Source organism: Clupea harengus, chromosome 10, assembly GCF_900700415.2.
Source record: "Clupea harengus chromosome 10, Ch_v2.0.2, whole genome shotgun sequence".
NCBI lineage: Eukaryota > Metazoa > Chordata > Actinopteri > Clupeiformes > Clupeidae > Clupea > Clupea harengus.
The window spans coordinates 11139723-11164603 of record NC_045161.1 but is presented as its reverse complement, the minus strand read 5'-3'; the positions used below and the strand labels follow the sequence as shown (position 1 = coordinate 11164603).

At 45.5% G+C, this 24881-nt stretch overlaps 1 protein-coding gene across 3 annotated transcripts; it reads left to right on the top strand.

The window, feature by feature from the left end:
- Nucleotides 1-809: 809 nt before the first annotated feature.
- Nucleotides 810-24509, top strand: kifap3a (kinesin-associated protein 3a). 3 transcript variants are annotated; one of them, XM_042708853.1, is made up of 20 exons: nucleotides 810-824; nucleotides 989-1212; nucleotides 1641-1793; nucleotides 2228-2379; nucleotides 2824-2882; nucleotides 3072-3213; nucleotides 6738-6837; nucleotides 7703-7827; nucleotides 8337-8435; nucleotides 8778-8956; nucleotides 9446-9608; nucleotides 12727-12827; nucleotides 14263-14371; nucleotides 14554-14666; nucleotides 15011-15176; nucleotides 15489-15614; nucleotides 15831-15929; nucleotides 16120-16205; nucleotides 17755-17941; nucleotides 18161-18240. In XM_042708853.1, exons 2-20 carry the CDS (start codon nucleotides 1181-1183, stop codon nucleotides 18238-18240), a joined length of 2271 nt encoding a protein of 756 aa, XP_042564787.1. In that variant the 5' UTR covers nucleotides 810-824; nucleotides 989-1180. The 3 variants fall into 3 exon arrangements, with proteins under 3 accessions (XP_042564787.1, XP_031431214.1, XP_031431213.1); XM_031575354.2 differs by lacking the exon at nucleotides 810-824 and adding an exon at nucleotides 23095-24509 and having other exon boundaries at nucleotides 1662-1793; nucleotides 18161-18236; XM_031575353.2 differs by lacking the exon at nucleotides 810-824 and adding an exon at nucleotides 23095-24509 and having other exon boundaries at nucleotides 18161-18236.
- Nucleotides 24510-24881: the final 372 nt, after the last annotated feature.

Below are 24881 nucleotides of genomic sequence, written 5' to 3'. Positions count from 1 at the left end.
CGTATTGCACCAAGTCTAGTCTGAGTGAGCAGATGTAGTGTTAATGATCCAATGTGATCGTGAAGAAGGAAACGTCTGGTGTTGCTAGCTGCCACAAGCTAGAAGGGTGCTGATCGGACACCCTGTGTATCACTTTACCTACCTCAGCTCTCCTGGGTCATCTTACTGTCACTGTTACTATGCAGGCCTCAGCTCACCCAGCTCACCACTGGACAAGTGGGTCAAAACAAAGTGAAAGAGGAATGACAGCAGAATATCTGAGGAAGTTTCTTGTGGAGAAAGTATTCTCAATTTAGTAGACATTTCCAATCATTAATTTCTGTTTTGTTATGGGATTCTCTCAAGTTTGGCCTACTGTCCTTACAGATATGTAATTTAGAGATGCCCACATTATACCTGTTCTGAATCAACCAGATACAAGTACATTTGAATATTTATATTCAATCCCATATAGATAACAGTATAGAGTTTGTCCTGATCTCTAGCTCATTCTAATATGGCCACTCAACACATTAAATCAAGTTTAATCATGAAATCTAATTCTTAAACTTATCATGGTCATAGTAGGCTGGAATAGATTTGCATTATTCTATTAGTCCATAAATTGCATTATTTTAGAGAAACTTCTATATAAATTAGCCTTAACTAGGCTCATCCAAAGGTGAATATGAAAGTGAATATTTTAGACCATAACGGCCAAGGATGTACCCATGTCTCTCTGTGACTTAACACAACAAACCCCAGGTCAATTCCCACCCAGCAACCCAACCTCTCACTCCTCTTAGTTCAGTGACCAAATACCACACTCAGCAAGTCTGCGCCCGGTGAGTATGTCTGTGAAATAGTGAAAAGCATTTCAATGGTCTTTACAGGACAAGTTTTGCTTTGTTTCTGTAGTGGGAGCATCTACGTAAGAAGACCTATGTAGACCTTTGTCTACGAGTGGGAATGTTAATAAAGTCCGTGTATTTTCTCTCATTTTCCCCAGATGGCGATGCGAGAGGTGTTTTAGTTTGCTGATGCATGCTGGGAAGTCTGGTCCCAACCCTTGGCAACAGAAACATCAACATCCAGCTAGCTGAATTAAATATGATATCTTCGTGAAATTGGCATCTCCGGAGTAGTTTAAAGGGATTTGAATTACCAGGTGGCAACTCTTGTTTTTAATGTAAAAAGCAGAATGCAAGCGGACGACGCGAGATATTTGAAAAGGTAACGTAGCTTTCCTGTACAGTCAGTTAGCACAGCGCTACACCCTGTCAGGCTAATGGATGTAATACCATTGCAAGCAATGCAACGCTCATTGCTAACATTAGCTAACGCCAGCTTACCCTATTAAGGTACTGAATGTGGGTCAGTATGCCTAGTGGCGTAAGTCAAATTACAAGTACAACATTTGTAATGTTAGATATCCCCAAATGGTTCGAATTGACATTAAAGTCTTGAGGTAAGTGTCGTTTGAATGTAATCGGACAACGTTAGCCACAGTTAACTGGCAATGTAACGCCATGGTTGGTTATAGAACCTTACTGTACACACCCATATCTGCCCTTATCGTTTTTGCTTTCCAGTATCTTGTATTTGTGTCTGTTTCTTTAGTTTTCCTCCCATTTTGACCTTAATTACGTTGTTGTGAACAGTGACAATCATATATTTAACAGGAAAGTGAAGGGCGGTAGCTTGGATGTCCACCCTACAGAGAAAGCTCTCGTCGTCCAATATGAGGTGGAAGCGACAATTTTGGGAGAGATGGGGGATCCAGTGCTGGGGGACCGCAAGGAGTGCCAGAAAATGTAAGAGAAATCACGTAGTGCGGTTAAACAGCTTCCCCTCTTCATTAAAAAAAATATGTTTAATGCATTTCTTGTCCTGTTCTCATGACCAACGACGCCATCAGATCTCTAGTACTGTAACTGTATCATCCATCTCGTTATGTATTGTATTATGACAGTGAGGTTTAAGACTATGCTGGTGGTCTTGTAATTATGGTTTGGGCTTTGCATCATCGTGTAATGAGCACTCTTTACATTTTATTTCTTAGATATATAATTCCATCACACTACCCAAGTTATACAGTAAAATGTGTCTCTTGTACTCTTTTCTCTGAATTGTATTAGGTTCTGTACATTATTTACTCTTAATAGCCTTGTGTAGTTAACATGTGTAATTTAGGCCTATCCGCTCTATAGTTCACTGTAATGCTGACGGAGCTTACTGGTATCCGCAGTATCCGCCTCAAAAGCCTGAATGCCAACACGGACACAGCATCTCTGGCCAGGAAAGTGGTGGAGGAGTGCAGACTCATCCACCCGTCCAGGGTTAATGAGGTGGAACACTTGCTGAAGTACCTCCAGACCCGCAAGAAGGCCGGTTCTCTTGGTATGTGTAGTCCACAAATTGTGGAGTTATCAACAACTCTTATAAGCAGGGGTAATGTTATACAGAAACACATGCCCAGATTCAGTGATAAGTATGATGCATAGTTTTCATTCAGTGAGGCAGAGCATGCATTGGATGTGTTGGTAGAAAGCAGGTAGAACCTTGATTTATGACGGTAAGACCCAGTGAAAGTGCATACACATGGACAGGATTGTGGAGGACACAGTTTGACCAACCCCATTTATTACTTTAAAAAATTAATGTGTCTACCTTTCTACAACTTCATACAGTAGAGTGAACATCACAGTGAATAATGAAGGCCCTAACATTCAAACTGACAGTGGTATTCGTAGTTTTCACAGGTCCCCTGAAGAGAAAGAAAATAATGAAGAATGTTACCCCTTTTTCTGTCGATGACATCTTCCTGTCTTTGTTTACCCCCAGACAAGCGGGAAAAAACACCCATTAAGCCAAGGGACCTTGCCCCTTTTGATGGCATGGAGGTAAACATAGAATACAAACGATGCCTTTTATTTTCATATCAGTAGGTCCTAGATACAATTTGCTAAATGTCAAATTACTCTTTGGTCTCTGTTGATCTTTCTGTCAATCTCGTGTGTGTGTGTGTGTGTGTGTGTGTGTGTGTGTGTGTGTGTGTGTGTGTGTGTGTGTGTGTGTGTGTGTGTGTGTAGCTGGATGAGGAGGCCAACATTAACAGCATAGATGACTATGTGGAGCTGCTGTATGAGGACATTCCAGAGAAGATCCGTGGCGCCACTCTCATCCTGCACCTTGCCCGTAACCCTGACAACCTGGAGGAGCTGCTGCAGAACGGTGAGCCAGCCCTGTGAGGTTGTGTGTGAGTGTGTGTGCTGACTGTGCTCTTGCACTGTGTGTCTCCTGTACCCCTGTGGGAGTGTTAGTTGGAGTGTGTCTGCCCTGTGTATATGTTTTCCAGACAATTCAAATGTATTTAATGTTGCTTAGCACAACCAAGAAATCTCAAAATTGTAAAGCAAGGCTAAAAAATATTAGTGAAAAGTTCACCTACATGAAATTCTTTTTAAATTCAAATCATAGTGGTCAAAATAACTGGCCATTCAATCATTACTAATATTGTACAGTAGTTTTGTATATAACATGACAGAGAAATCACAATTTCCATAAATAGGCCATGGGCAGCAGTTTCGGTGAAACAATTCATCAATTTCTGATTGGACAAGAGGCATTCCATGAGTGGGGATATCCTCACTCGGACTCTTCACCATTAGTAATCACTCTGTGTTTGGCATACTTCAACCGTTGAATTGTATGATGTCAACATTCCATTCATTCAAAGTGAGAGAGCAGAGTGGCAGGCAGCGATTTTATAATGTAACATTTGATTTGATTATGTTTTCGAGGAGGAACAGGGGTAAATGGAGTAGGGGGGAATTGATCATGTAACGTGAAGACAAATAAGTGTACAAATTGATGTGCAAAGAGCTTCTTTAACTGAACTTGGCTGCAGGGTGACAAAATCAAAACAGAGAAAAGGAAACACTAAAGAGGTGTTATATAAAAGCAACATATTCTCACTTAATTTTTTTTGACGTCAAGTGGGAATGGATCCAATGTCATTAATACGGCAAAGTCGTATCGTCATTCACCCTCTGGCTACCTGGCGGTGACGGCAATGGCTTAAGTGTGAATAGGAGTAACAAAATTCCCGTCTTGAAGGGCAATAATATCCCATTATTTTTCTCTGGATTATTTAAGGTCTATGTGGATGTGGATTTAATGTCATCCATAAGTGGTTTGATCACTTTCAGCCCAAAACTGTCTTTTATTGGTGAGCTGATTTTGAGGAAGTAAACTTTGTTTGCAGTTTGTTTGTTGCCTGGCTGCTATGGTAGCAAACTAGCTAGCTAGCTAGCTAGCTAAGGAAACCTTTAAACAATAAAGAAATGTGTATATAAATTGTGAGACTTTAACTATGACTGTGCCATGAAGTCAATATACTGGACATCTTCGCTGACAGTGCTGAAAGCCTCATGTCTCCCGGAGCTTCAATGCTCAGTATTCTGTAACGTGCTGCTCATGTGGAAATTAATGTTTGAGAGGTGCACAGAACTTTGCTGTGATCAGCAGTTAAGTTGGAATGGAAATTCGTTATCTATTTCTGATTGTTTTCGTCTTTCATCTGTTACGCATTACCTATGTGAAACTCGTGTTCGTGGGGTTAGTAAAGGATATCCCCATGTCTGTGATTACCTGCCTATGGCCGAATCACAGCCGTGGGGATCAATGTTACCATCCCCACTCTCACTCAAGTCACATTGCTTAATTATAACGCACTGCTTGTCCCAAATGATCATAACAATGTCCATCAACATTTTTAATTAGGCTGACATTTTCCGTGGTTTTAAGAAAGCTCTCGGATGTTTTCTCCATAGTGTACTTTTAGCTTGTTGTGGGATACTCATAACATAGTTGCCAGTCATTCTCTTGTACACGTCACTGGTGAACATGAGAGGTTACCAGTGGTGGATCAGAGAAGGCACATGTTGCACAGTTTCTACTGAAATAATGAATCTGACAGATCTTTGATCAGGAAGTATAGACAATATGGTAACTTCATGACCACATACTATATCCATATCTAAAAAATAAATTAGTGGTCACAACACTGACCGTAATATGTTGCATTGCTAAGTTTGTCCTCTCTGTGTTCAGATCCCTTTATGTGCCTCTGGCCTTTTTATGGGAATGCAGGTCCTGCCTAGCCCCTCTATTCCCACTCACAATATTATTACTGACAGCTCTACAGAGAAAACCGTTGAGCCAGGGATTTGATTGCCGGGGTCCTTGTTAATGAGAAAGCTGCCATAAAAACCTACACGCACTGCGCCTCATCCTGTGCTGTTAGAAGGAGTCTTAAACGATGACCTCATCTGACAGAACATGGTTCCCTGATTGACACTTTGGCCCAGCTTCAGATTCCATTATCTCTGCTGCGTCCACTTATTATGACATCAGCTCTGGGGAGCACCATTGCGCATGGAGCATTAGACATGGGCTCACACAGGCGATCAGGCATGCAGCTGTGAGCCTCTTAAAAGGCTCGTCATTGGTTCTTCTCTGTGCTCATCTGTATATTGCTGTGATGGGTGTCATTGTCAGGGCTTTATAAGAGCCCACCTAAATTTGCCCTCTAAAGTCCTCCCTGTGTGATGTCATTGCTAGTCTGTCCAAGACCATTCCCGTTATCCTGATGGGGAGAGAGAGGGCTGGTTGTCATACCAGTGGGGTGAAGTGTGTGTGTGTGTGTGTGTGTGTGTGTGTGTGTGTGTGTGTGTGTGTGTGTGTGTGTGTGTGTGTGTGTGTGTGTGTGTGTGTGTGTGTGTGTGTGTGTGTGTGTGTGTGTGTGTGTGTGTGTGTGTGTGATCCCATCCCATTTAACCAAAACTCTGTGCTTAATGTCTGTCCCACTGTGCACCCTCATCACAAGACTAGGGACTACACCAGATACATACGCACACACAAACCCCTGCACATGCATACCTGTCACTGTCCATTACTCCTGGAGCTGAGCTGTCAGACAGCATCAGTCGGGGCTTCACTCCAAACTGCTCGGCATCAAACAGCCACGTGAACCGTGCGATCCCTGTGCCCTGTGTACCTGGGGGGACCTGTTTGGGTGTAACGCACTTTTCCTGTCTGTGAGGAAGTGGCTGTTTCTCATGCCATGCGTGTCCTGACCCCCCGTGCAACCATCTCCTCCCACCTCCTCACATCTCTCCATTCCTCCGCTCCCTAACCCCCTCTCTGTAATTTAAGACACATTGTGTCGTTCAGTGGCTGCATCCAGTGCCTGACCTCTTCCTGCCCTTTGACTCACCCGCCTGACTCCTATCTCCATAGAAACCTGAATCTTTTTTCCACACTTCCTGTTTGACCCATAGCCTTACCTTTCTTCAAAAACTCCCCCTTTTTCCCGTTTCCATTTCTGGTGTCTGCCACCCTTTTTCTTGCGTTGCATGTGGATCAAACAGTATTCTAGTAAATTGCGCTATTGGATCAGATTCATCCATTCTTTTCACCTGTCACCACTGTAGTCAAGGTAATATGAATATGAATAGGTGAAGGTATCGGCCATTTGCTCACAATGGTGTGTACCTGTTATTCATATCGCACCATGGGAGCCATAATGCAGGGAAGTGGTGTGGTTCTAAAAGCTGAACCTTACCCAAAGCGAGAGACAATTGTTTTGTGACCTTCTGCATTTTCTATGTAGCTTTGGTTTGTTTATAACCCTAGCTTTTGTCTCCCTCTTTCTGTGTGTGTGTGTGTCTCTGTGTGTGTGCTGTGTGTAACAGAGACGGCCTTAGGAGCTCTTGCCAGAGTGCTAAGGGAGGATTGGAAGCAGAGCGTTGACTTGGCAACCACCATCATCTACGTTTTCTTCTGTTTCTCTAGGTATTGCTCTCTCTCTCCCTCTCCCCCTCCCTTTCCCCCTCTCTCTCCCCTTCTCTCCCTCTCTCCATCTCTCTCGCTCTCCTGGCTTAGTGACAGCCCACTGTTACTCGACTGCTCTGTTTGTCTTACTCTTAGTAGGAGTGGACTTCCCCATGTGAAAGAACTTGGCAGCTGTAAAGGCTTTTATTTTGACAGAAGAAACCTTTATTTTGACATTGCCATGTAAAGCCTTTGAGCAGCGTGACTGTCCACAGCCAGACTGATGACTGACACCAAATCAGAAGTTATTTCTGTCAGTGCTGGATTTATAGGAAAAGACAAACATTCCGGGAAGAGTCGAGTCCTTTGATTAGCCAGATTGCTAAAGTCCCTCTTTGCTGTTGCCTTGTGTTTAGTGAGATAATGTAACCTCCATTTGAACTGCCTACATGTTGCGTCAAAAGTTCATCTGCATGTCCTGATGCATCTAAATCTGCTTGTGAGTTGTTATTCACCTTTGTTTTGCATCGTTCTGCAGTCACATCACCACACACATGCATTCTCTCTCTCACTCACACACACACACACACACACACACACACACACACACACACACACACACACACACACACACACACACACACACACACACACACACACACACACTCTCACGCTCACGCTCACGCTCACACTCACTCACTCACTCACTCACAATGCTTTTAGAAACCCGAGATGGCATTTCGACCTCAAAGAGGCTTTATGAGTCATCTTAAGTGTTGGTTGTTTGCACTTGATGAATAACCCAGTTGTTGTTCTCGTTGTGGTCTCTCTCTCTCTCTTTGTCTGTCTGTCTGTCTGTCTGTCCATCCCTGTCTGGTTTCATTAGTTTCTCCCAGTTCCATGGCCTCATCACGCACTACAAGATCGGCGCTCTGTGCATGAACATCGTGGAGCATGAGCTCAAGCGCTATGACCTGTGGCAGGATGAGCTGCAGAAGAAGCAGAAGGCCTATATCCTTCATTTGGGTCAGAGGTTACAGGGTTCATGAGGTCAAGGGGTTAAGGGTTAGACACACTTTTATATGCCAGTGCTGTAACTGTTGGCCATGTAACTGCCGTTTATTTTGTTGGGGTTGTGAAAGAACACTTATATGAGAGTTCATAATCAAAAGACAAAACAATGTCAGTTGCAGTTAATGACGTTTTCACTGTTAGCTTCTCAAGGGTGCAGTACAGTAAAATGGTCCAAGATTTAATCAGGAAAAAAAATGACATGCCAGTTCCTCTGGGTCTGTAGATTGCTCTATGGGATTAAGTGATGAACAGACACACACACACACACACACACACACACACACACACACACACACACACACACACACACACACACACACACACACACACACACACACACACACACACACACACACACAGTACATGCCTGAGAGGGAGATTTGCTTGACAGATATGTTAGTGGGTGACACAGATATAAGCCTGGCTGTTCCTTAACTGACCCCCACGTGATGATGAGCCTGACAACCAGAATGTGAAGAAGGAGTATGAGAAGGCCTTGAAGAAGTACCAGGGCCTGCTGCTCAAACAGGAGCAGCTGCTGCGAGGTGTGAACCCTCTCCACTCCACTCTCTTCTTCTCCTCTCCTCCTCTCCCCTTTCTCCATCACTCTCCCCTGGTTTGGCTGGCTTTCTCTGCCCTCTCTTATCCTTAATCTCCTTCTCCTCTTTTCATTCTTTTTTAACTTCACTCTTAAATCCTCTCTTTTATGTCCACCATTTTCAGTCTATTTTTCTGTAATTATAAACGTAATTCCTAAATTTTTTAGCTTGACTCACGTAGCGCATACCACCCCAAACTCAGAACTTTCAGTAAAATAACGTTATTTAACTGTCACACTAATGTGTGTGTGTGTGTGTGGGTGGGTGTGTGGGTGCGCGTGCGTGCAGTGGCCCTGTACCTGCTGCTAAACCTGTCTGAGGACACGCGCACGGAGCTGAAGATGCGCAACAAGAACATCGTGCAGCTGCTGGTGAAGACCCTGGAGCGGGACAGCCAGGACCTGCTGGTGCTCGTGGTCTCCTTCCTCAAGAAGCTCAGCATCTTCCTGGAGAACAAGAATGACATGGTGAGGTCACCATAATCTCTCTCTCTCACACACACACACACACACTCACGTGCATACACACAGTTTCACATGCTTTCTTCGTTCATTTCTCAATCTCTGTTTAGCTTCAGTTAGAATTATTAGCACAAATGTTTTGCCAAAGACATTGTTTAACTCACAAGAAAAGCATGTAGAGAATGATTAAATCATTTAGAATGGCAACTGAACTCGTCTCTCTTTTCCTCTCCAGTGACCCGTCTTTCCTCCCTCTCTCATCCCTCTCTCTCTTCTTTCCTCCCTCTCTCCATCCCTCTCTCCCTTCTTTCCTCCTTCAGCTCTGTACTTTTCCCTTAATCCCCCTCTGCCTCTACTTGTCTCCCTCTTAGTTTGATTAGGTTCCTTTGAGAATACTGCAGACAAATCCATCTGTCTTGTGTGTTGATGTTCTGGCTCAGTCTCTCTCTCTCTCTCTCTCTCTCTCTCTCTCTCTCTCTCTCTCTGTATCCCCAGGCTGAGATCGACACGGTGGAGCGTCTGGCTAGGCTGGTGCCATGTGACCATGAGGACCTGCTGAATGTCACGCTGCGTCTGCTGCTCAATCTCTCCTTCGACACAGGCCTGCGCAGTCGCATGGTGCAGGTTGGCTTGCTGCCTAAACTCACCGCCCTTCTCGGTACGTCTCAGCGTGTGTGTGTGTGTGTGTGTGTGTGTGTGTGTGTGTGTGTGTGTGTGTGTGTGTGTGTGTGTGTGTGTGTGTGTGTGTGTGTGTGTGTGTGTGTCTGTGTCTGTGTCTGTGTCTGTGTCTGTAACTGTCTATCTGAGACTTACTGTTTGGGATATCTGTAGTTTTTTTGGGTATCATTGAGTGGGTTGGGTTTTGTCTCTGTTCTGTTTGTGTGTACCTTTTGTCTTTTTGTTTGTGTGTCTGTGTGTGTGTGTGTGTGTGTGTGTGTGTGTGTGTGTGTGTGTGTGTGTGTGTGTGTGTGTCCTCTTCGTACTGTAATGTTTGTTAAACTAACATCTTAGTCGGTTGGAGTCTGTGGGATCTTCCCTTTTCCCAGTGAATCGCTCACAGGTGCCTCCACTTCCTGCTGTCCACTCTGACCCTCTCCCTAACCACTTCCTGAAACTTGAGCACCTGATTGGGGTAGGGGTCTTCCAGAGAGCCCTGATTGGCCAGTGCCTCCATGCTGAGCAGTCTCAGAGGGGGTGTCAGCTATCCTCTGTAGTTCACATCATTTATTTGTTAGAATAACACTGGGCCAACGTTAGGTAAATGTTGTTCTTGCAGCCAAGGGGATGACTGGTGTGCAAAAGACTTAACAGCTGAGGCACACACACACACACACACACACACACACACACACACACACATCTGTATGTGCTACATGGGCTCACTTTTATAGAGTACTGGATTGTCAGTAGCACTCACACATCTTAGGTAATTGCTATGGGTCGGGTCGGGATTGGCATGTGATTTTGAATACTAATACCCTTTTCTGTTACTATTACTATTATTACTATAACTGATGAAGATTACTGCAGTTATTCACCCCACCCCACACACACACACACCCTCACATGTGTGCACAGACACAAACCTTTTAAATATTTAGACAGACACGAACCCTTCCCCCTACACACACACACACACACACACACACACACACACACACACACACACACACACCCTCACAGACTTATCTCCAACAACATTTACTATTTGCATCACTCCCCTTTGAAGGTCGTGACCTCCCAGATAAGATGAAAGTGCAGAAAGGATACTCCCTATCGTCACTCTGAGTGGCTGTGTTAGCTCAGTGGAGTGGACCGATCAGCAGCAGGCTGACCCTCAGTAGCCACTGAACAGACGTGTGTGTGTGTGTGTGTGTGTGTGTGTGTTTACTATTAGCGTCACTGTCCATGTGTCATGAAGAATCAGTCTAGAAAGAGAGCGATTCTGCTTCTGCTGTGGTCACCGTGGAGCTGTATGGAACATTACTGCAGAGTTCTGCTGTTTACCACCATTGCTTTCTCTTTGCCAGATCAAAGCACACTTGGTCTTTACACAGACACACACTTTTCCTGGTTTTCCGTTGAATTCCGCCCCAGAGTCCGACTTCCCGGGGGAAGCCGTGGGTAGATGCGCTGCAGCGGGGCCTCGTGGTGCGCCTGTTTAAATGACACGCTGCCTTTTGTCTTCACGTCCGATTAGAGTTTATGTGATTGACGAGGTGTGGTCACAGATCGTTACGTCAAAGTGACGCTTCTGTGTACCACTGTGGTCTGGTCTGAGGAAACAGACGAGTCTGTGTATGCGCCTGGTCTTACAGTGTGTGTATGTGTTGGTGTGTATGTGTTTGCGGAGACCTCTGCATATACACACATACTGACATAGGCTGCATTCAGAGACCAGAGATGGCGTCTGGACCTCAAACAGGCTTTATGAGTCATTTTTAAGTGTTTGTTTTTTTGGTGTGTGATGACTAACCCAGTTGTTGTTGCTTTTGGGTTTATTTGTGTGGTCTCTCTTCTCATTCTCTGTGAAGGGTGCGTCTGCATGAGTGTACACAACGACAAAGTGTGTGTGTGAAAGAGAGAAAGTGTGTGTGTGTGTGTGTGTGTGTGTGTGTGTGTGTGTGTGCGCGCATTTTATAAGGCCCCTGTCCAGCCTCATAAACAATTCTTCATTTTCCTCCACTACCTGCAGAGGGAGGTAATGGCTGTGTGTGTGAGTGGATGTGTGAGTGTGTGTATGTGCGTATGTGTGTGTGTGTGTGTGTGTGTTATAATGAGAAGCATGTGTCCAGAGTGATCGTGCTGCTCTCAGGAGTTTGGGTTATTAATGGCAGTAAAATTTATGCTTCCTCCTGTTTCCCCAATTTAACTGGAGAACCCCCCTCTGCTCTCTCTCCTCCTTCTCCTCCCTCGCTCCTCTCTTCTCTCTCTGTTCCTCTCCACCTTTCTCTCTTCCTCTCGCCATCCTTCTCTCCTCCATCTCTGTCATGGCTCTCACCTCTTCTCCTGTTTTCCCCCTCTTCTTACTTTCTTTAAGTACACTGTTTTCGTCTCCTTTGACTCCCTCTTTCTTCTCTCCTCTCCTCTTCTCTCCCCTGCTCTCTCACATCTGGCTCCAATAGAGTGAGATAACCTTGCCTGAAGGGCCCAGGGCTAGGCTCCGGACTGTCTCTCTCTCTCTCTCTCTCCCTTTCTGTCTCTCTTTCTCACCCTTCTCTGGCTTGCTTTCTCCCTGCTGCTTGTTGTATATAGCAGTGTGTGTGTGTGTGTGTGTGTGTGTGTGTGTGTGTGTGTGTGTGTGTGTGTGTGTGTTTTTTTTCAGCATGTGAGTGACTGTGTGGTCCCTGGGTTTACTGTGTAAATTGTAGCCCATGGGCAGAGTTCTATGTGTTTCAACATGAGGTGTTCTGATGTTTGCAGTGTGCATAAGGTATGTGTGTGTGTGAGTGTGTGTGTGTGTGTGTGTGAGTGTGTGCTTCTGACTGTTGTTTATGTCAAGTGTGTTCTTTATAGTGTTGGCATTTGAATATTCAATTTGTACTGTGTTCTTGTATGCTTGTGATAGAGTTTGAGGTTTCATTTCAAACCAAAATAACACTTATTGTTCACACTTGTTGTGTGTGTGTGTGTGTGTGTGTGTGTGTGTGTGTACGTGCGCTTGTTTGTATTTCAGTTGCCCCTTGTTTTTTATGTGAAGGGGAATCACAATTGGCCAAGTGTACAGTGTGTGGATGTGTGTGTACTTTAATCTGATGTGTGTGTTTGTGTTTCAGGAGATGAAGCTCAGCGGCAGCTGGCCATGTGTATTCTGTACCACATCAGTGTGGATGACCGCTTCAAGTCCATGTTCGCTTATACTGATTGCATTCCACAGGTAACCGCAACGTACCCACACACACAAATATGCTGACTTCTCTCCCATAGTATACACATGCTCAGTAAACACACACACATAAATACACACAAACACACACTCACACTTCTACTAATACTACTACTACTACTACATAGTTAACTACACTGGGGGTGGGTTTTTGCATGCCACAGCTGATACCGCAAATGACTGGCATGAGCATGTAAGTGTGTATGTGTGAGTATGTGTGTGGTAGAGAGTGTGTATATGTGTATATGTTTACAGGCCAGTGGGTCTTTATTGTTGGTGAGTTGGTTGTGTGTGTGTGTGTGTGTGTGTGTGTGTGTGTGTGTGTGTGTGTGCAGAAGGCCTACAGGAGCAGGCAGGTGCCAGTGAGTCTAGACTGCTGTGATTGGGGCAGTTGGCTGCTGCTATGTGATACTCGGTGTGTGTATGTATATGTGTATATGTGTGTGTGCACTGGGACTCCACGCCTCAGTTCTAACCTAGGGTCCACACACACACACACACACACACACACACACAGCGTTATGCATATGGTCCCCATGAATACCCCCTCTACACGGACTCACTAAAGCCCTCCTGTTTTATGTTAAGTGAGCGTGCCCCAGTATCCTGATCTCTACAGCAACCTTGTTGTGTTTCCTGCACATACAATGTATGCACACGCACACACACACACAGTTCTGACTCTCACTCCTGCTCCTACACACACACACACACACACACACACACACACACACACACACACACACACACACACACACACACACACACACAGCATTTCCTTTTCCTCGTTGTTTAGGGGCTGATGGGATTGGAATGGACAGCAGGATACAGCCTGCAAATCAGGATCCTTTTCATCTCTCTCTCTCTCTCCCTCCTCCCTCTCCCTCCCTCTCTCCCTCTCTCTCTCACACACTCACTCACTCACTCACTCTCTGTCTCTCGCTCCTATATATGTCTCCCCCACTACATTTCTCTCTCTCATAGTCTGCCTTTCATGCCCTGTACGTCTCTCTCCACCAATCTTTCTCTCAGCTTGAGAATGTTCACTGGCATGACAGAAGAGTGCTGTAGCATACGTAGACACTTCACAAAGCAATGTCACAATAACACTTGTCATTAGAAACATTTAAAAAAGGAAAAATTGCATTAATTGTGCATGTCTATTGGCACACACACACACACACACACACACACACACACACACACACACACACACACACACACACACACACACACACACACGCATGTGTATGTGCACTGAACTGTCATTGTCATGTTGTCAAAAGGGTGGTGGGGGCTTTCTGTTGGGCTTATGTGATGACACATCAGGCTGATGTTTTTCATTGGCAGGTGAGGTGCAACTGAATTGGCTGTTGGCTGGGATTGGGAAGGATTGTGTGTGATTGGTTGTTTGTTTGATTGACAGGTGATGAAAATGGTGTTTGACTGTGGAGAGGAGCGTATTGAGGCTGAGCTCATCTCTTTCTGTATCAACCTGGCTGCCAACAAGAGAAATGCCCAGATTATCTGTGAAGGTAACACACATATACACACACTCTCTCTCTCGCTCTCTCTCTCCTTCTCACTCACTTTATCATATATAGATAAGCAGCTACTACTAGACAGGAGTCTCCTGGGTGGATACAACTGTGTTTGTGTGTGTCTCTGTTCATGTTCGTGTGTGTGTGTGTGTGTGTGTGTGTGTGTGTGTGTTTAGGAAACGGTCTAAAAATGCTGATGAAGCGTGCACTTAAGCTGAAGGACACACTGCTGATGAAGATGATCCGAAACATCTCCCAGCACGACGGCCCCACCAAAAACCTCTTCATTGTGGGTTTCACAGACACACAGACACACAGACACACAGACACACAGACACACAGACACACAGACACACAGACACACAGACACACAGACACACAGACACACAGACACACAGACACACAGACACACAGACACACAGACACACAGACACACAGACAAAAGCAAACAGAATGTATGTATTCACATTTATTTACCTCACACACACATAAACACATGCATACATACACACACACACACACACACACACACACACGCACATGCCATCATGTACACACATTTCTATACTACACATGTACATACACACATACACATTGTTCGTAGTAATGACGAGTGTGTGTTGTTGCGCTCAGGACTATGTGGGGGACCTGGCAGCTCAGATTGGCCCTGAGGAGGAGGAGGAGTTTGTGATCGAGTGTTTGGGCACGCTGGCCAACCTCGTCATCCCCGACCTGGACTGGGAGCTGGTGCTCAAGGAGTACAACCTGGTGCCCTTCCTGACTGAGCGCCTCAAGCCTGGTAAACACACACCCCCCTCACCCTCTCTGTCTGGCTCTGTAACACACACACACACAGACGCACGCAAACATACTCTCTTACGTCCTCATCCTGTTCTGTCTCTCTCTGTCTCACACACACACACAAGCTCACACATTGACTCACTCAGTCCACTCTTTCTTTTCAATATAGACATGTGAGTTTCTACCACAGCCCACCCCTTCTTTAAACCCAACCTGTCTCCAGCTCTGAAAGTCTTTTGTTCATTCTGTATGCTGATACTGGAGGCCCTGTGACCCTCACCACTCCTGTGCTCTGACCTTTCATCTTTAGGCTCAGCAGAGGACGACTTGATCCTGGAGGTTGTGATCATGATTGGCACCGTCTCCATGGATGACTCCTGTGCCGCCATGCTGGCCAAGTCTGGCATCATCCCCGCCCTCATCGAGCTGCTCAATGGTAAACCCCCTGCGATAGGACGAGCTCAAGTCATGTGACCAGACACATAGAGCCATGTGACTCTCCTCCCACTTTGATCATGTGATCTGTAAAAATGAACAAGTCATGTGACACACCTATAATAAACACTCCATAAATATTCTCCATTTTTCATCTGTTTCTCTTTCTCTTCTCTGTCTCTTTCTCTCCATCTATTTTTTTCTCTCTCCCTAACAGCCCAACAGGAAGACGATGAGTTTGTTTGTCAGATTGTGTACGTGTTCTACCAGATGGTGTTCCACCAGGCCACCAGAGACGTCATCATCAAGGAGACGCGTATCCTTCACCCATGCAGATGTTCTCAGTGACGCACAGCCTGTCCATTGGTCTTTTACTGTGTTTGAGAGACCGTGTTTAGTCCTTGTCGCATTCATTGCACATCATATTTATTTTTTAAGAAGCAATGTCTCACCATGTCTCACTCACCTGAACTGAGTTGACCCTTGACCCTGTGACCCCCCATCAGAGGCACCAGCGTATCTCATCGACCTCATGCACGACAAGAACGCAGAGATTCGCAAAGTGTGTGACAACACGCTGGACATCATCGCTGTAAGAGCTGCACCCCACAGACCCACAGTAATCACACGGCTTTGTTGTGAACTTCACTCAGCACTGAGATACAGCCGAGTGAGGCTCGGACAGATTCGGTTTTTTTTTGTCTGGGAGTGATATTCAGCTGATTGTGGTTATAAGGTGGTGAAGTATGGTTTATTTTGCCAGCAGGTGTGCATACTATGAGCACAGGTGCTACCGTAGTAAATTCAGTTGAATGATGGTGATGTTAGGCTTAATTGCAGGATTTCCTTGTTGTTGATTGGTGTGGCCTTAGGTGCAGTTACGGTAGTGTGGTAGTGATATTAAGCTGGTTACGGTAAGAGAGGCTGGTGAATTCCCTGGGGCCGTGTGATGGCTTGCAGGCCGGGGGGTTAATGTAATTGGCCTGATGTGGTTGTATGGACACAGGAAGTGTTCCCCACAGGAAGAGAGGTGCAGGAATGATCAGAGTGCTTTATTAAGCCCCAAACCCAGGGGAAGTCTGCGCAACGTCACAAGATAGACAGGGGACGGAAAGCAGACCCTGTCAATGCAAGTGTGTAGACACACACACGCACACACACACACACACACACACCTACCTGCACACACATGTATGCATTCATGCATTCATAGACATAAATATGCATTCATGCGTAGCATTTCAGGATGTCTTTACCATTTTCCCTCTGTCTTACACACACACACGCCCCCCCCCCCCCCTACATGCAAATCAACTTTTCCTTCATGCTCTCCCCTTTCCACTCCCCCCCCCGCACACACACACACTCCCTAACTGTTTTCTGTGTAAACACACACACATTCATCCGAGGCCTATTTTTGCTGTGAGACTCCTGAAAGCGTGTGTGTGGAGAGCACTGGACTCTGTTTCATATCCATGTGGACTGTCATGATCTCAGCGCAGTGAGATTAATCACCCTTCACATCACTCCCCCCGTTACCTCTGGCACAGGCAGGCCAGCGTCGGGGAGAGGTTGTGGGACGGTTGTGGGAAGGTTGTGGGATGGTTGTGGGGGAGCCGCTAAAATGATCAATGTGTTCCCTGGTACAGTTTGTCATTGCAAGCCAAGGTGCGGTGGGTACGGCCAGAGACAGCAGGCCAGGGTTGAAGCCTTGGCCTCAGGTAGCTGTCAGTACCCAGGGCTGGGCTCTGGGAGAACGGGTGATTGATTGGCTAGGTGGAGTAGATGGTTGGAGTGTAGAGCATAGTGACTTAAAGACATAATTGGCCACAGCACAGAGAGTGACTTCAGGTGAAGTGGAATCATGAAGCTGGGTTAGACGACGGGTAGCCAAGGTATTGACGAGCCACGCAGACACGAGCTGTTTGTGTGTGAGGACCGTTTAGGTCAGAATGGGCTCCTTGTTTATTTTGAAGTCTGTTCAATGTCACGCTGCAGTTTTACTGCTAGTGGGGTAATGCAGTCAGAGCTGCTTTTACCTTTTTTTCTCACAGATATGTGCAGTGAGACCTTTCTGTATTAAATGTGTGTGTGTGTGTGTGTGTGTGTGTGTGTGTGTGTGTGTGTGTGTGTGTCCACAGGAGTACGATGAGGAGTGGGGGAAGAAGATCCAGACCGAAAAGTTCCGCTGGCACAACTCGCAGTGGCTGGAGATGGTGGAGAACCGGCAGATGGACGAGGCAGAGCCCTTCATGTACGGAGACGACGGAGAACCCTTCCTGCACAACGGAGACATCCTGGAGCGCCCAGACCTCTTCTACAGCGCCGGTGAGGGGGAGAGAGAGAAAGACAGAGATACAGTGTGGGGTTGTTTCTGTGGTTATGTATACATTGGGAGTCTGTGCCTGTGTGTGTTTGTGTGTGTGAGTGTATGTATGTATGGATGTATATGTGTATTATCACTGTGTTCATTTGGCCATTGAATTACCAATTACCAATTACCAGTCTCAATTAGTATGTTCTCTCTACCCCCTATATTTCTTTTAGATGGTATAATCCCCACAGATGGTACCATCAGTCCAGAGTTCTACACAGATTTCCAGAATGGAGACATGGTGGGGAGGTGAGTCTACACACACACTCATACATACATACACTAACACACTCTCACACACACACACACACACACACACACACACACACACACACACACACACACACACACACACACACACACACACACACACACACACACATGTGCAAATACACAAAAGCTTACAGGGTACAGGATGTGGGTCTCACACAATAAAGTAGCTCTGAGTGTCTGAGTATCTCTGGGTGTGGTGTTATTTAAAACATCTGATCTTCTCACACACCCTTTCTCCAGCAAAAGCATCCCCATGCCTCCTCAATCCCAGCTCATAGTTTTTGAGGTAACAGTGGTTTTGGGGTGAATGGGTTTGGAGATGCAACTATCCACCCATCTCTCAGCCTCCATCTCTCTGAAGCGCGTGATGTTGGCTCCGGGGTGGGCGGCCTGCTATTAAAGCCCAGGGATCAGCTGTGTTGGGTGGGGGGGGGGGGGGGGGGTACTGGGAGGTCCTGGGGGGCCTGGGGAGGGACGGGCTGGGAGTGGGCTCTGATGATGATCCCAGTAATCCCAATAATAATCATGAGGCCGGGCCGTCATCAGGGGGGGCGCCCACAGCAGGGCGCCTTCTCTAGCGCACTCAGACTGTTGGCTTTGGCAAGAACTGAGAGGGACACGCACACACGCACACACGCACACACGCACACATACATACAGTGCCCTCTACAAATATTGGCACCCCTAGTGAATATGAGCAAAACAGGCTATAAAAAAATATGTCTTTGCTGTTTATCCTTTTGGTCTTTCACTCAAAATATTCACCAAAATCTTACCTTTTCATTGAAGTAAAACTATTGAAAGAAAAAAAAAACTGTTGACATTAAATAAATATTTTTCCCCAAAACATGTGTGCCACAATTATTGGCACACCTTAATTTAATGTTTTGTGCAGCCTCCCTTTGCCAAGATAACAGCTCTGAGTCTTCTCCTATAATGCGTGATGAGGTTGGTAAACACATGTCACGGGATCTGAGACCATTCCTACATGCAGTATCTCTCCAGATCCTTCAGATTCTAAGGTCAACGTTTGTAGACTCGGCTTCAGCTCATTCCACAGATTTTCTATGGGATTTAGGTCGGGGGACTGTGATGGCCATGGCAAAACCTTTATTCTGCGGTCGGTGAACCATTTTTGTGTTGATTTTGAGGTGTGCTTCAGATCACTGACCTGCTGGAAGGTCCAACCACAGCCCATTTTAAGCTTACTGGAGGGGGCTGTTAGGTTTTCATTTAATATCCTAACAAAATGTCCAGGGCCTTTGGAAGAAAAACAGCCCCACAACATCAAAGATCCGCCACCATACTTCACATTGGGTATGGGGGTCTTTTCTGTATGGCTATCTTTCTGTCTACGCCAAACCCACCTTTGATGTTTGTTGCCAAAAAGCTTTATTTTGGTCTCATCTGACCATATAACTCGCCCCATTGAAAGTCTGACTTACATTTGGCAAACTGTAGGCGCTTTAGTTTGTAGTTGATTCACAGCAGAGGCTTTTTTCTGGCAACCCTCCAAAACAACTTGTGGTGATGTAGGTGGCGTCTGATGGTAGTTTTGGAGACTTTCTGACCCCAAGACTCAACTCACCTCTACAATTCTCCAGCTGTGATTCTTGGAGATTCTTTTTCCAGTCGAACCATCCTCCTCACGGTGCGTGGGGTCGATGTACACACACGTCCTCTTCCAGGCTGATTCTTAACATCTCCTGTCGCTTTAAACTTTAAACTAATGGAATTTTGCTTGTGTCACCTCATATTTGTACGCCAGTGGAACAGGAAGTCATGGTTGACCTCTTAAGAGTTCCTTATCAAACAGGTCAACTTAAAAATTTAAAACATGACTGGAAATATACTTCAGTTAGATTTTAATTATAAGATTTTTCTAGGGGTGCCAATAATTGTGGCACACATGTTTTGGGGAAAAATATTTATTTAAGGTCAACAGTTTTTTTTTCTTTCAATAATTTTACTTCAATGAAAAGGTAAGATTTTTGTGAATATTTTGAGTGAAAGACCAAGAGGATAAACAGCAAAGACATGTTTTTCTATAGCCTGTTTTGCTCATATTCACTAGGGGTGCCAATAATTGTGGAGGGCACTGTACATACCGATACAAACACACACAATGGAATGACCAGGCCAGAGAGGGTACAGGGCAGCAGAAAACATTCTGGCTTCCAGGATGTGAACTGACAGAGAAGGATGAGGACAGGTAAGGAATAGAAACAAAAGTAATAAGCCTTTTTCACAGCTCTATGTGAGTGGGCCTTGTAAAACTGGGGTGAGAGTTTGGGGGAATTCCAAGGCCCTGGGGGCAGGAGAGAGGGAGGGAGAGAGACACAGAGAGAGTGTGTGGGTGTGGCGTTGAGGAACGGTCACACAATAATGACGGAGAGGGAAGGGATTTAGACCCAATATATGAAGGTGTGAGAGATTGAAGGCACAATCAAACAGACACACGCAGATTTCATATCGACAGCTATCAGGGCGATCCTAAATGATTTGAGCTGTTTATTAGCGGCGCACTTGGATGTTGGGGTCTGGAGTGATTACTTTAAGTCTCTTAAACCAGGCTACAGTATCACAGACTGTAAGCCAAGTGTCTATAATGAAGTGGTCTCGGTTCTACAAACAGGCACATATATGGAGAAACACAGGCCCACATTATGAGGCGTGTTAAGTGTTTAAGCAGCTGAAGTTCCAGAACCCCTCGAAACAGAGGTGTGGGTAAGGGGTGGTGCGTGTTTGAGAGAGCATGGGATTGGTACAGTAAAGGGTAAAATCATTTCACAAGAAGCCTAGAGCTTGCCAGCCTCATGAGAGACACACATAAAAGTGTGTGAGAGAGAGAGACTGCGTGTATTTGTGAGTGTGAGTTTGAGTGAGAGAGTGTGTGTGTGTGTCATTTGCTGATTAGAGAACGGTGTTTAAGAGGAGTAGTGAAACCTGAGAAGTGACAGAAGAGAGATCAAAGCCCTGACACCAAGGGGGAGAGGGAGAGAGAGGGAGAGAGAGAGAGAGAGAAGGAGCGGGGGAGAGAAAGGGGGATAAAAGAGAGAGTGAGATGGTTTTCCCTCTTCTCCTGGATCCCTGCTCTCTCTCCCCTCACCTCTGTGGGCCCCTGAAGGGCCGCGGGGGCCAGACTTGAAATAGAGGCTCTTTTGTGTCCAAACACACACTGACACGCCTGTTTTTACACGCTGAAATATTCACACAGAGAAAATCACACACACACACACACACACACACACACACACACACACACACACACACACACGCACACACACACACACAAGGCATCAACTCAGCAACTCAGCAGTTCTAACCTGGGACGGAGAAGTGCTTAGTTGACACTGGAGACGCGGCGACACGGAGAAACAGCTCAGGAGGAAGGAGGAGGAGTAGAGGAAAAAGTTGAAGAATGGAAAAGATGAAGAGAGACAGAAACCAAGGAAGATGAGTGTGAAGGGTGGGAGGAAAGGAGAGAAGAGAGGAGAGACAGAGGGGAAGGGGGGAGAGGGCTAACCTGCAAGTGAAAGACAGAGTGAGAAGGCTAATGTGTAGTGAAGGAGCGATTGAGGGCCGACGTGTAAGTGAAGGAGGGAGAGGGACGGTTTACATGTAAGTGGATAAGAGACTGAGTGAGTGAGGGAGGAGGAGGAGGAGAGGAGGGCAGGGAGCTAACGTGTGTGTAAGTGATGGCTGGAAGTGATTTGGCCTAAAAACAACAGAGTGTTATGGGAGCTGGTAGGGGCAAAGCAAACAGCTCATATTTTAACAGCCAGAGAGGGAGTGACAGAGGGAGCAGGGGGAGATAGATAAATAACAGAGCGAGGGAGGGAGAGAGGTGTTGTCGTTTGGTCATCGGCAGTATATCTGTCTCTCAGCTGAGCCGTGCTGCTCAGAGGCTGTTCATGAAGTGGTGTGTTTTAATACACACCCCTGTTTCAGGCTTCGGCACAGACAATACTGATCACACGCACGCACATGCACAGATACGCACACACATTCAGAGACACACACTGCTCATACAGACGGGAAAGAGCAGAGTGAGGGGGCGTCTGTCCGTAAGTCTGTTGTTATCCACGTGCTTCATCATTTTTCATGCGACGATTCCCTCTGGACAGGGATTAGTCATGAAGGAATGAGTCATGAGGGATAGTTTCCACTGTTGTGAGGGTTTGATGAGCTTGTTTCCCTTTTGTGTGTTAGCCTTGCTTTGTGTGTGTGTGTGTGTGTGTGTGTGTGTGTGTGTGTTTGTGTGTTTTTGAGTGTTTGTGGTGTGTGTATTTCTGTGTGTCTGTGTGTGTTCGCTGCCGTAGTGTTTGTGTCTTATGTTCTGTCGAGTGAGTGAGGTTGGAGCGCCTCCTTGTGGCGTAGAGATGAGAGGTGAGGAGTCAATGGTGTTTTTTGTCAAGATAAATATGAGGGCCTCTAGACTGACTTTAATCATGTCATTCTGAAGGGACGATAATATGTTCAAACATTCCGATTCTTCTCATGTGCCTTCCTCCTCTCTGTCTAATGTTTTATTGCAGTCATTCACAGTTGTTCAAGCAATAGAATGCACAGAAATATTTGGATACTTGGAAACTCAAAAATGTAAATTTTGGATTCTACATTTTTTGTTTCATTTATCTTATAATGATGATAATTAATCAATACTCATTTTGAAATGTGTAAGTCTGAAGCCACGCTCTGCTCCAGTAGTGTTATTGCTAGCTGCAGTCCACACAGCACGCTCCTGTGCTCTGCCGTGTGATCGATTTGTGTCGACTCACGTTAGAATGTGACTGGCTAACGAAGCTGTCTGTCTGTCTGTCTGTCTGTGCAGCTCTGTGACAGAGGGGTTTGTCCAATCAGTTGGGACTCCGGTCCGACCCACCACGGCCTACGGTTTCCGCCCAGACGAGCAGTTCTACTACGGCTACGGAGCTTCTCGATGAACACACAAACGCGCTTCTCGACAGCGCAAGAAGATGCCAGTGCTGCATCATAGCAGAGTCAACATACTATTACCCATTCTACTATACCGCAGCTAAACAGCAAGCTAGTGAAGACACACACACACACACACACAGACACACACACACCTCATTCCATTAGCATATCTTTACTACAGCCTTTGTTGTTTATACTGTACTTACATTTCTGTGATTCTCTAGTAAGTGTGTGATCTGTGTGTGGGGTGTCAGCTTGTGGTATGCTGCTGAGTACGTGTATGTGTGTGTGTGTACGTCTCACTGAATATGGTCAGTTTGTTGCTATTACTGTTCATGACACTCTCATAGGCAACTCTCAACTTTACTATGTCTTAATATTGACTCTGAACCTGGTGTTTAAATAAGTCTTAATATATACTGTAGATACTCTGCACATCTTTGATTGTATTGTATTGCTGACTGAGGAGGAGATTGTGGGTGTGTATGTGTGTGCTTTTTTGTGTGTGTGCTCACGATTGTGTGTTGGGGTGTGTGTGTTGTGCTCAAACAGGGTTCTTGCGAAGCTGAGATCATAAACACAGACTTAAGGTTTTACAAGTTGTGCAATAGGGTTCATTACCTGCATGATGTGTCCATACTTCCCTACCCATAGCATTAGAAAGACTGAAAGTGAATTTATTCTGGAACTTTAGTCTTATAGCCACCAGAGGGCGCCAGTTTAGTATTTATTTTTTCCTGCTGTGGTTATGCATGATGCTGAGTAGGTATAGTTCATGACTGTCTTATTTCTCCATACTATAAGCATACTTAGGCTATATGTAAGAACACACACAGATGACTGACATTAACTAATTGCACATGCACACACATTCGTAGAAGCTGATTATTAACTTTCACACGCTTATAAATGTAAAGAGACACTCTCACTAGTAACTAACGCTATACTGTGTAGGAAGAAATGTGTGCACATTAAATACTGAAGGCCTCTTGACTGAGGCATCATTTGACTGTAAGCTGTCGTCCTGTGCCAGACATTGCTCAAGAAGAGGAAGAGGATTACCCTGTCATATTGCCTTTGTTGCTGGTTAACAAGACATTGTGTTTGTATAAAAAATAACACGTTTCATATTTATTTATAGTTTTTTTTATTCTTTAAAAATATGTTGGGGTTTTTTCTCACTCCTGTGGGAGCCTGAGGGTTGTATCTTAACTTGTGAATGTCATCTGAATCAGTTTTATATGAGAGACTGTCCTCTCAGTCTCTGTGGTGCACTGCATACTGGAAATAAACACTAAATATGACGACTCCCAGTCTGAAGTTTAGTTTGTCTGTGTGTGAGTATTTTGATTCATTGGAGGTTGGTTTAAATAGAGGAACTGGATAATCATTGAGATGGAAGATCAGTGATGGACCTTTCAGAGGCTCTTCAAGTGTGGACTGTGATGCGGTCCATTTATCTCAGGATGGTCAAGTATTCCTCTGCCCGTCACAGAAGGGTGTGGGTGTGTCGAACCCGAGGCGGCCAGATCTAGGATTGTCGTTTCAGAGGAAATTAACCTACTGATGACAGGGGTGAGGCAGGCCTGAGTCATTCTATGCATACCTGACCTCTCCTAGCCCATCTTTGTTTCAGTCAACGTCACCCAGGTAACCTACAAAAACATGCACTCTATACAA